The 11,427-nt window shown below is 54.5% G+C and overlaps 1 protein-coding gene across 1 annotated transcript in view; it reads right to left on the bottom strand.

Annotated features, from left to right (window-relative positions):
• ITGAE (integrin subunit alpha E) overlaps positions 1-11,427 on the bottom strand; it is an 81,426-nt gene that overhangs the window by 42,403 nt on the left and 27,596 nt on the right. Inside the window, exons 3-10 of the mRNA XM_032270061.1 lie at positions 7,631-7,722; positions 5,686-5,753; positions 5,171-5,288; positions 4,485-4,646; positions 3,667-3,782; positions 2,907-3,058; positions 1,443-1,596; positions 465-615 (exon numbers count right to left, since the gene is read on the bottom strand). Of these exons, the coding sequence (XP_032125952.1) occupies positions 465-615; positions 1,443-1,596; positions 2,907-3,058; positions 3,667-3,782; positions 4,485-4,646; positions 5,171-5,288; positions 5,686-5,753; positions 7,631-7,722 (1,013 nt within the window). The remainder of the gene's footprint in view (positions 1-464; positions 616-1,442; positions 1,597-2,906; positions 3,059-3,666; positions 3,783-4,484; positions 4,647-5,170; positions 5,289-5,685; positions 5,754-7,630; positions 7,723-11,427) is intronic.

Here is an 11,427-nt window from a genome sequence, read left to right as displayed (position 1 = left end):
TTTTTTTTTTTTTTTTTTTTGAGACAGAGCCTTGCTCTGCCACCCAGGCTGGAGTGTGGTGGCGCAATCTTGTCTCAATGCAACCTCCTCCTCCTGGGTTCAAGCGATTCTTCTGCCTCAGGCTCCTGAGTAGCTGGGATCACAGGCCTGCGGCACCACGCCCAGCCAGTGTGTGTGTGTGTGTGTGTGTGTGTGTGTGTGTGTGTGTTCAGTAGAGGCAGGATTTCACCAGGTTGGCCAGTCTGGTCTGGAACGCCTGGCCTCAATAGATCCACCTGCCTCTGCCTCCCAAGGTGCTGCGATGACAGGCGTGCGTCACTGCGCCTGGCCATTGCCTTTTAAGACCCTCAGCGGCCGACGCTCAGCGCGCGCTGGTAACCACTGCAGGAGACCCCACGGAGGGTGGGAGGGGCGCGGCTGGAGCGCAGGCTCGGGCCTCCCGCAGTGCCGCCCGCAGTCCTCACCCTCCATGCGGACGATGTCGTGGCGCAGTTTGCTCAGCAGCCCGTCCAGCGCCTTGTAGTCGGTCACCTTGAAAGCGTGGGTCTCGTCCGGGTCTGAGGCGATCAGGTTCAGCTCCCTCAGCGGCCTCTCAGACTTAAATTCCTTCCCCACCTGCACAGAGGCCCCAGGTCAGTGAGTCGGGGCAGCAAGGATCCGCCAGGCACGGGGAGGGCCGAGCCCCTCTGCTGCCAGCTCCTTCCTTCCTTTCCCTTCCTTTCCCCTCGTTTCCCCTGCTTTCCTCTCCCCTCCTTTCCTCTCCCCTCCTTTTCTCTCCCCTCCTTTCCTCTCCCCTCCTTTCCTCTCCCCTGCTTTCCTCTCCCCTCCTTTCCTCTCCCCTCCTTTCCTCTCCCCTGCTTTCCTCTCCCCTGCTTTCCTCTCCCCTGCTTTCCTCTCCCCTCCTTTCCTCTCCCCTCCTTTCCTCTCCCCTCCTTTCCACTCCCCTCCTTTCCTCTCCCCTCCTTTCCTCTCCCCTCCTTTCCTCTCCCCTCCTTTCCTCTCCCCTGCTTTCCTCTCCCCTCCTTTCCCCGCTCCCTGTTCTACACACACTCTGGGCGAAATTCCAGTTTGACCAAACTACACCCGTGCCCCTGAACACAGAGCTCCTCCTCATCTCTGCACAGGCTGTGCCCTCTGCCTGTAGGCCCCTCCTGTCCTGTGCCCTGGGCCAGCCCCTCCGGTTTGTCTGGCGGGGCGCAGCTCGGCACCGTGGCCTCCAGGAGCCTGCCTCGGTGTGCTTCCTCTGGATTCCCCCATCGCTATTTGGCCCCTAAGCTGTGGCGACCATGGGGAAAGGAGCCCTCTCAGGGCATGGGGAGAAGAGGAGCGTTTGCAAATGAACAGGGTCTGGATAAGCTGCTCACAGAAAAGGCCCGATGACCACCCTGGCTCCTCCCCACCCCAGGCTGTGCAGGAGGTGCCTCCCGGCTCCTGGCTCTTACCCCAATGGCGAAGCGCTCAACACCCTGCATCTTGGGAGAGCTGATGACTGTCTCAAGGTTGAGGGGGTCCTCGAATATGCCGCCATCGGTGAGCACCACCATGACCTTGGATGCCTTTCTCCTGGAGCCGCGGCTTGCCGTGAAGATGCTGTCTCTAAGCAGGAGAGTGAAGGAGAGAGCTTCGCCCGCAGGAGGGCTGACTCCAGGAGAGAGTTGATTCTCTCCGCCGTGTTAGAAGGGGGAGGTTCACAACCCTCCCAATAGACCCAAAGAGGGCCGGGTGTGGTGGCTCACACCTCTCACACCTATAATCTCAGCACTTTGGGAGGCTGAGGTGGGCAGATCATGAGGTCGGGAGTTCCAGACCAGCCTGGCCGACATGGTGAAACCCCGTCTCTACTAAAAATACGAAAATTATTTGGGCGTGGTGGCACATGCCTGTCATCCCAGCTACTCGGGAGGCTGAGGCAGAAGAATCGCTTGAACCCGGGAGGCGGAAGTTGCAGGGTGCTGAGATCACACTACTCTATTCCACTCTGGCAACAGAGTGAGACTTCATCTCAAAAAAAAAAAAAAAGAAAGAAAGAAAAAGACCCACAGAAGGGGGTGATGCCACTTAAGGAGGCAGGGCTGCAGCACAGGTGTTCTTGCTTCCCGCCTGCTCCCAGCAGAAGGTGCTGGACGGCAGTCTATTGCTTTTTTGTGTGTACAGGAATAGTGATGATATTAAAATGATGAATAATACTCAAGAGGCACTTATCACATGCAGGCACTGTTGTAAACACAGTATATTTTAACCCATCCATCCTTCGCAAAATCTATCAGACAAGTACTATTAATTTCCTTTCTTTTTTAGAGACAGCGTCTCACTCTGTCACCCAGGCTGAAGTGCAGTGGTGTGATCATGGCTCACTGCAGCCTTGAACTCCTGGGCTCAAGCAATCTTCCTGCCTTAGCCTCCCGAGTAGCCTCGACTACAGGTGAGTGCCACCATGCCCAGCTAATTCTGTATTTTAGTAGAGATGGGGTTTCACCATGTTGGCCAGGCTGGCCTGGAACTCCTAACCTCAAGTGATCTACCCACATCAGCCTCCCAAAGTGCTGGGATTACAGGTGTGAGCTACCGTGCTCAGCCTATTTTTCTCATTTTTGAAGTGAGGAAACTGAAGCACAGGGTGGTCATGAAGTCCCTCAGTCTGCTCATGGTCACACAGATACAAACCAGAGCTGAGAGTTGAACCCAGCCAGCCTGTCCACTGAGCACTCTGCTCTCCTGCCTCTCACAAGAGGAAGTCTTTGGAAGACTCCTTCAAAAAGTGTCATCCCTCATGTTCTCTTTCAGCCAGGGAAAGGATGGAACCTTAATTCCCGTCTCCTCCAGTTCTGTCCAGCCACTTCCCCCAAGCAGGATGCCACAGAGACTCCGGGCATGGCCAGAATAATTCCTGCTGCCCCCACACTCACAAGACATGTTGCATGGCTGAGGCAGTCTTGGTGACATTCCCCACTTGAGTGATGTTCTGGACTCTGGAGAGGGTGGCCATGACATCCTGGCTGTCTCGAAGGTCAAACTCAGTCTGGATCACTGTCCCATACTGCACCAGGGCAAAGTTGCACTGCAGGGGGTGGGGAGGAGGGCAGGAGGTTGGAAGAGTTGCCAGCCCTGCCCCTGAGATGGCTCTCTCTGGAAGCAGCACAAAATCCACTCCTTCTAGCTTATTCCTGGGCAGAGCAACATCTCTAAATGAGTGGGGGTGGAGAAGGGCGTGAGAGTAATGGCCCCCAGTGAATCACAGACTTCTGCCTAGTTCCCTCCATAGGCCCCTCCATGCTGACTATGGGATTGGCCATGTGACTGGCCTTGGCCAATGAGACATCAGCAAATGTGATGCAATTAGAGAAATGAAAAATACTTGCATGCATTGGATCTTGCTCTGTTAGAATGTTGCTGCCATGAAAAAGTTGGGCTGGCTTGCTCAAGACATGTGGTCTAGACAAGTGAATGAGGTCATCTTAGGCCATCCAGCCCCAGTCAAGCAACCAGATGCCTGCAGCTCCAGGGTAACTCCAGAAAAGATGGACAGAAGAACCACCCAGCTGAGCCCAGCCCAAGTGCCTGACTCATACAATTGTGAGCAAATACAGTGATTGCTGTTCTGAGGTAGGGGATACTTGTCAATGGAAAAGTGATAACCTATGTGAGACCAGCTCTTAGGAAGCCCACCTCAAAACACTTTTCGTAGAAGTTCCTCATCATGTTGGAGATGAAGTCTTTGGCTCTCTGGAAGTCCGGGGGATCAATGCTTCCTGAGCCATCCAGGATGATGGCAATCTCGGTGCCTGGCCAAGACAGGCAGGTCAGGATTGGGCATGGGATGTGAGGCACATATGAGGGCAGTATGTGTAGGGCACACCCCCCCCCACGGTAACCCTGAGGGCTCAGTTCAGGGAAGAAGTTAGAGAAGCTCCCAAGAGAGAAGCTTTTTTTTTTTTTTTTTTTTTTGAGACAGAGCTTCTCTCTTTTGCTTGCAGTGTGGCTCACTGCAGCCTCCACCTCCTGGTGGAGGTTCAAGCAATCCTTCTCCTGCCTCAGCTTCCCAAGTAGCTGGGACTACCGGTGCACACCACGATGCCCAGCTAATTTTTGAATTTTTTAGTAGAGCTGGAGTTTCACCATGTTGACCAGGCTAGTCTTGAACTCCTGACTTCAAGTGATCGACCCACTTCGGCCTCCCAGAGTGCTGGGATAACAGGTGTGAGCCACCTCGCCTGGCCCCAAGAGAGCTCTTGTCTCCCGCTTCAAAAGGAGAGTTAGAACCTGCTCAGGCTTTGCTTGCTGTGTGGGTCATTGACATCACCACCACGCTCCGAGCCTCAGTTTCCCCATTTGTAAGATAGAGGGTGGAGCTGGTACTGGTCAGACCTGCAAAATCCAGCCACCGCTCCCCATCTCTCAGACTGAGGCGCCCCCACCCTTGTAGGCTGCCAGCTTAGGGGTTGGCTCTGATAGACTGGGAGCAACCCAGCTCTGCCGCTTCTCACCAGCTTCCTCCTCCTCTTCTTCCTCCTCCTCCTCCTCCTGCTCCTCCGCCCTCTCCAGCGCCCGGCGCCACCTGGCTGTATCCGTGTCCTCTCCCCTGCTGCCGTCTTTGTTTCTGTAGCAGTCTCCAGTGTCCACATGCACATCTGGATCCAGGAGGCTTTCTTTAAAAACATACATGGAAGAGCTCAGAGTCAGAAAGGCTCCGCCTTCAGCTGAGCACGCTCACACGTAGTTCTGTCCTGATTCCTGTCATGCGGCGCCTCAACCCTGCCTGGCTCCGCTGTGGGGTGGTGAAGTGACCCACTGCATCTGCCATGAGCTGGTGCCTTTTCTCAAAGACCAAGGAGGTCTCTTGTTTGTCTGTTTTTGAGACAGAATCTCACACTGTTGCCCAGGCTGTAGTGCAGTGGTGTGATCTTGGCTCACGGCGGCAAACTCCACCTCCTGCCTCAGCCTCCCGAGTAGCTGGGATTACAGGCACCTGCCACCACGCCTGGCTAACGTTTTGTATTTTTAGTAGAGACGGGGTTTCACTATGTTGGCCAGGCTAGCCTCAAACTCCTGACCTTATGGTCCTCCCACCTCAGCCTCCCAGAATGCTGGGATTACAGGCATGAGCCAAAGCGCCGGGCCTTTCGGAGATGTCCTTAGAGCTATCCAAGGCCAGTGAATGTCCAGTCCTTACCAAGGTTGAAGAAGTTGGCCTGAGCCTGCGGACGGAGGTCAGGGGCCAGGAGGCTGCAGGTGCCTGTGAGCTCTGAGCTGAGGCTGTGGGGCTGCCGGGCCAGCTCTTGAATGCATATCTAGGGGAGGGAAGAGAGGGTGAGGAAAGACCAGGTCACCCCGTGTTCCCGAGCCACAGACACATTCTCACCCCCATTCCAGAACTCAGTGACTCAACCAGGCAGAGGCACAGGAACGGCCGCCCCCTGCCACCAGGTGTCGGAGTCAGTGCTGGGGTCAAGGCTGAGGCCCAGCCCTGCATGAGTGTGCTGGGTGACAGGGAGTACCTAGGTCAGCCCTGGCATCAGCACAGGTGGTCAGAGCCACAGTCAGCCCTGGGGTTGGCACCAGGGAGACAGCCAGACTCAGCCTTGGGAGCAGCATGCCAGTGGGAACAGCATCAGCACCAGGGTCAGCTGCAAGGGTGAGCACCCGCCTGCCGGGGGCCTCCCTCCTCCCCGCCCCCCATGCACTCACCAGAACACCATGGTGGCTCCGGGCAACTGTCACTCCCCGGTGCTTCCCCTTGGGGATGGGGACATGCCCTGAAAAAGTGAAACCCAGGTAAGGGCCTGGGGACTCTGGGAGGCAAAGACCCAAAGCCAAGGTCAGAGGCACAGGCCCACCTTGGTGAGGGCCCCATGAGGACCTGTTGGCACTCAGAGAAGCCTCTAGAAAGCTAGAACGGGGGCCTTCCAGGTCAGGCCTGGACACGTCCAGGGCTGAATGCCCATCCGTGGGGTTCACCAACTGACCATTCAACACAGGCCCATGGCGTCTGCTGTGTGCCCAGCCTGTGAACATGCTGGCGGGTGTCCAGCAGTGGCTGATGCCCGGGGCTTTCCCCAGGGGGCTTGGAGGGGCAGGTACATGGAGAAGCAGCACCTGGTGGGCGGGTGAGTGCCAAGGAATGTACGCGATGCCGCGGGACTCGCTGTGTGACCCGGGGAAACCGCCAGCCTCAAAGACCCATCCTGGGGAATGAATCTTACTGCCCACAGCCTCAGGGGCCGAAATGGCAGCTTCTTTCTCTTCCTCCCACTGTCAGCCTCAGGACACTGTCTTATTTTTGAGTCATGGAATCACTCAGTCAACCCTGCTGGACTGAGATTGAATCTGTTCATCTGAGTCTTGCTCTGTTGCCCAGGCTGGAGTGTAGTGGCACAATCTCAGCTCACCGGGTTCAAGCGATTCTTCTGCCTCAGCCTCCCAAGTAGCTGGGATTACAGGCGCGCACCACCATGCCTGGCTAATTTTTTTTTTTTTTTGAGATGGAGTTTCGCTCTGTCACCCAGGCTGGAGTGCAGTGGCGCAATCTCTGCTCACTACAACCTCCGCTTCCTCAGGTTCAAGCGATCTTCTTGCCGCAGCCTCCCAAGTAGCAGGGATTATAGGCACCCACCACCATGCCCCACTGGTTTTTGTATTTTTAGTAGAGACGGGGTTTCACCATGTTGGCCAGGCTGGTCTTGAACTCCTTTTTTATTTATTTATTTTTTTGTTTGTTTTCTAGGTCTAGTGCTACTGAAAAAAGGAAGCATCTGTAATTTTTGTACTTTTAGTAGATACGGGGTTTTGCCATATTGGCCAGGCTGGTCTCGAACTCCTGACCTCAGGTGATCCACCCAACTTGGCCTCCCAAAGTGCTGGGATTACAGGAGTGAGCCACGGCCCCCTGGTCTTGAACTCCTGACCTCAGGTGATCCTCCCATCTCAGGCTCCCAAAGTGCTGGGATTACAGGCGTGAGCCACAGTGCCCGGCCTCAGACAAGGATTCTATTTATAATATACATATTATAAATAGAGGTTGTCAGTAATCTGTGACTTGAGTTTGATTGGATAGGATGCATAGAGTTTAGTTAATGAATGAATCAGGTTCATTCATTCATTCATTCATTCAAATGCCATTTACTGAGTACCTAATATATGCCAGGCCCCATGCTGGTTCCTAGGATGGCGCAGTTAGACTGAACAGGTAGGGGTGAATTCCACTGAGGTGTGATGAGTTGCACCAGGATGGGCTAGAGTGTGGAATCAGCTACCGACAGTGAAAGTGTGACCTTTGTCATACTGGCCACCAAAAGACTTAAATCATCTGAACTATAGCTTCCTCTCTTGTAAATGGTGTGGTTTTGAGAATGAAAAGTGAATGACTCATAGACGGCCAGGCACACGGTGGGCACGCAATACATCTTAGTATGATTTCTGTGGCTAGGATTGCATCACGAAAGGGGGCCAGGGATAAAGATTGGGCTGAGGTGAGGCTGGGCATTGGGACAGAGGTCTTGCTGTGGGCAGTGCTGGAGTCCAGGGGTGGATGGGCTGGGTCAGGCAGGGCTGGGTGGGAACTGTTGGGTTTAGATGAGTTGGATTGCTAGAAAGGGATCCTGGGGAGCATTCCCTGGAGTTGGGGCTGACTTACCTACAGGATGGCAAAGGATTTTATCCTGGGCAAGGACACATCGATGGAGGGGCTCTGGTGTCGTCTTTGTTCTGGGGCTGGTGACCAGGAGCCTGAGTGGGAGGGAGATGGCAAAGCTGAGCTGGCTGGCTGACATTTCTTCTCCCGGCCAGCCCAGTCACTTCCCCTTCCAGCTGTGTGGCTCACAGGCTCCTGTCTGGCCGGAAGATTCCTAGCCCAGACTCTGCGTTATGGGGAAGACATCTCAACCTCTATCTCTGCACGGCTCCAGGCAGGAAATGGTTAAATGCAACCCCCCACCCACCCTGACAAAGAAGGGGTGAAACTGATGGTTAATAAAAACTCTGCTCTCTTGTGGGGACAGGGATGGGAGACCAGAACCACCAGCAGCCAGGTTGGCTCCGTTGGGGGCAGTGCTGGCTTCCTGGGGGTCCACCCAGGGGACCTGCCCTGACTGGCCTTGGTTCCTGGGAGGAGCACGCTGGTGCCTCTATCCTGTGAGTCAGTCAGAACCGGAGGGTTGGAGGCTGGGTGCCGTGGCTCACGCCTGTAATCCCAACACTTTGGGAGGCCAAGGCAGGCGGATCTCCTGTGGTCAGGAGTTCAAGACCAGCCTGACCAACATGGTGAAACTCCGTCTCTACTAAAAATGCAAAAATTAGCCGGGTGTCGTGGCAGACACCTGTAGTCCCAGCTACTTGGGAGGCTGAGACAGAAAATTGCTTCAACCTGGGAGGTGGAGGTTCCAGTGAGCCGAGATCATGCCACTGCACTCCAGCCTGGGCAACAGAGTGAGACTTTGCCTCAAAGAAAAAGAAAAGAACTGGAGGTTTGGGGGTGGCTGTCTCAGCCTGACTAAGGCAGCCTCGGGAGATAGGACTCCTGACTACAAACTTCTTGCCCCCAACCAGCCCCAGACCAGGGAGACGGCAGAGTCCAGTGACAGCCTAAACATTCTCGCCATCCACGTTCCCCAGGCAGCACTGAGCTGTCAGGAGGCAGAGAGTGAGCTCCTGGGACTGTAACAGGGGACGGGGGAATGGGACCCGACACGGGTGGTAACAGTGAACCGACTTCAAGGTATTTCTGTGGATGGCAGTAGGGAACCATGGAGGACTTTATAAAGGGGGAGTGAGGCCAGACGCGGTGGTGCACGTCTGTAATCCCAGCACTCTGGGAGGCCGAGGTGGGTGGATCACCTGAGGTCAGGAGTCCGAGAGCAGCCTGACCGACATGGAGAAGCCATGTCTCTACTATAAAAAAATACGAAATTAGCCGGGTATGGTGGTGCATGCCTGTAATCCCAGCTACTCAGGAGGCTGAGGCAGGAGACTCACTTGAACCCGGGAGACGGAGGTTGTGGTGACCTGAGATCGCGCCACTGCACTCCAGCCCGGGCAACAAGCAAACTCTGTCTCAAAAAAAAAAATGGGGGGATGGTGGCAGGAAGCTCATAATTAGTTGTGCTTTCAAAGGTCATGATGTGGCTACCGTGGGTTGGGACAGACTGAAGAGCACAGGATGGGGGCAGACATGAGATACTGTCTTCACTTCCTCAGTTCCCATCACGACATGTTACCCAGTTATGAAGTCTGTCCACACGTCGGGGTGGCTTACCAGGTAATAACGAGGTCTACGCCTGTGTGTGCTTCCACCCACCCCAACTCAGCCACCCGACCGGGACTCCCAGCCTCCTCCACTTGGTCCCCACAATGCCACATCCAGCGGTCCCCTCACTGTCCTCACCTTCCTCAACCTCTCAGAAGGCCTGGACATAAGCAACCGTCTCCCTGTAACCCTTTCTTTTTTCTATTTATTTATTTAGAGATGGAGTTTCACTCTTGTTGCCCAGGCTGGAGTGCAGTGGTGCAATCTTGGCTCACTGCAACCTCCACCTCTGGGTTCAAGCGACTCTCCTGCCTCAGCCTCCTGAGTGGCCAGGATTACATGCATTGCACCACCATGCCCAGCCAATTTTTTATATTTTTAGTAGAGATGGGGTTCTCCATGTTGGTCAGGGTGGTCTTGAACCCCCGACCTCAGGTGATCTGCCCGCCTCGGCCTCCAGAAGTGCTGGGATGGCAGGCATCATCCCGAGCCATTGTGCCTGGCTCCTTGAAACACTGTCTTCTAGATTTCCCCTACTCACTCCTCACTCCTCAGAAGTGAGGCAGAACCTCTATCTGCCACCAGAACCCTGGGGCGGGTCATTGTCTTCCTTGCCGGCACATTCTCCTAGTGATCCCTTGTATGGCTTCAATACACCTGTAAATACTGAAATTCCCACCCAGCCATCTTCTACAACAAGCAAAATAATGGTCTCCCAAAGATGTCCTCGCCCAATTCCCCAGAACCTGTGACTATGTTGCATTTATGGCAAAAGGGATAGATGTAGATGTGATTAAATAAATTAAGGATCACAAGGTGGGGGTTATCCGGGACGATCTGGGCAGGCCCCTGCAATCACAAGGGCCCTTTTACGAGGGAGTCAGGAGAATCAGAGTTGGAGAAAGATGCAAAGCTTGCTGTGCTGCAGGCTGAAGGCGGAGGAGGAGGCTGTGAGCCAAGGAGTGTAGGCAGCTTCTAGAAGCCGAAACAGGCAAGAAAACGGATTCTCCCCCAGGGCTTCTAGAAGGGACCCAGCCCTGCTGACAGCTTTTCAGACTTCTGGCCTCCAAAACTACAAGATGATAAAGTTGCAGCCGGACGCGGTGGCTCACACCTGTAATCCCAGCACTTCAGGAGGTCGAGGCGGGCGGATCACCTGAGGTCAGGAGTTCAAGACCAGCCTGGCCAAAAGGGCGAAAACCCATCTCTACTAAAAATACAAAAATTAGCTGGGCAAGGTGGTGCACGCCTGTAGTCCCAGCTACTTGGGAGGCTGAGACAGGAGAATTGCTTAAAGCCAGGAGGTAGAGGTTTCCGTGAGCCAGGATTACACCATTGCACTCTAGCCTGTGTGACAGAGTGGGAAAAAAAAGATAATAAACTTGTGTTGCTGTAAGCCATTACTCCATTTGTGGTCGCTTGTTACAGTGTCGATAGGAAACCCACAGGACTCGTGGTCTTTCCTCCCAAGCCGGCTTCTTCTCATCTTCCCCCTCAGCAAATGGCACCAGCAACCACCAGGTTCTAAAGGAGGAGCTCAGGGGCCGTCCTCGCTTCCCGCGCGCTTCCACTCATCCCTACATCCAGTCCACCTGCCAACCCGGTTGCTTCTCTCTCCAAATTCTTTCTTTTTTCTTTTTGTTTTAGACTGAATCATCTCACTCTGTCACCCAGGCTGGAGCACAGTGGTGTGATCTCAGCTCACTGCAACCTCCGCCTCCTGGGTTCAAGCGATTCTCCTGCCTCAGCCTCCCGAGTACCTGGGATACAGGCGCCCACCACCACGTCCAGGTAATTTTTGTGTTTTTAATAGAGATGGGGTTTCACCATGTTGGTCAGTCTGGTCTCAAACTCCTGACCTCGTGATCCACCTGCCTCAGCCTCCCAAAGTGCTAGGATTACAGGTGTGAGCCACAGCACCCAGCCGCCTTCCTCCTCTTCTTCCTGTCCTCCCCCTTCTTCTTCTTCTCCTCCCCCTCCTCCCCCTCCTCCTCCTCCCCCTCCCCCTCCTCTTCCTCCTCCTTCTCCTCCTCCTCCTCCTCCTCATTCTTCCTTCTTCCTCCTCCTCCTCTTCTTCTTCTTCTTCTTCTTCCTTCTTCTTCTTCTTCTTCTTCTTCTTCTTCTTCTTCTTCTTCTTCTTCTTCTTCTTCTTCTTCTTCTTCTCCTTCTCCTTCTTCTTCTTCTTCTTC

Source organism: Sapajus apella, unplaced genomic scaffold, assembly GCF_009761245.1.
Source record: "Sapajus apella isolate SASKATOON/1434 unplaced genomic scaffold, GSC_monkey_1.0 scaffold202, whole genome shotgun sequence".
NCBI classification, from domain to species: domain Eukaryota; kingdom Metazoa; phylum Chordata; class Mammalia; order Primates; family Cebidae; genus Sapajus; species Sapajus apella.
Note: the sequence above shows the minus strand (reverse complement) of the source record. Positions and strands in the feature narration are given on the sequence as shown.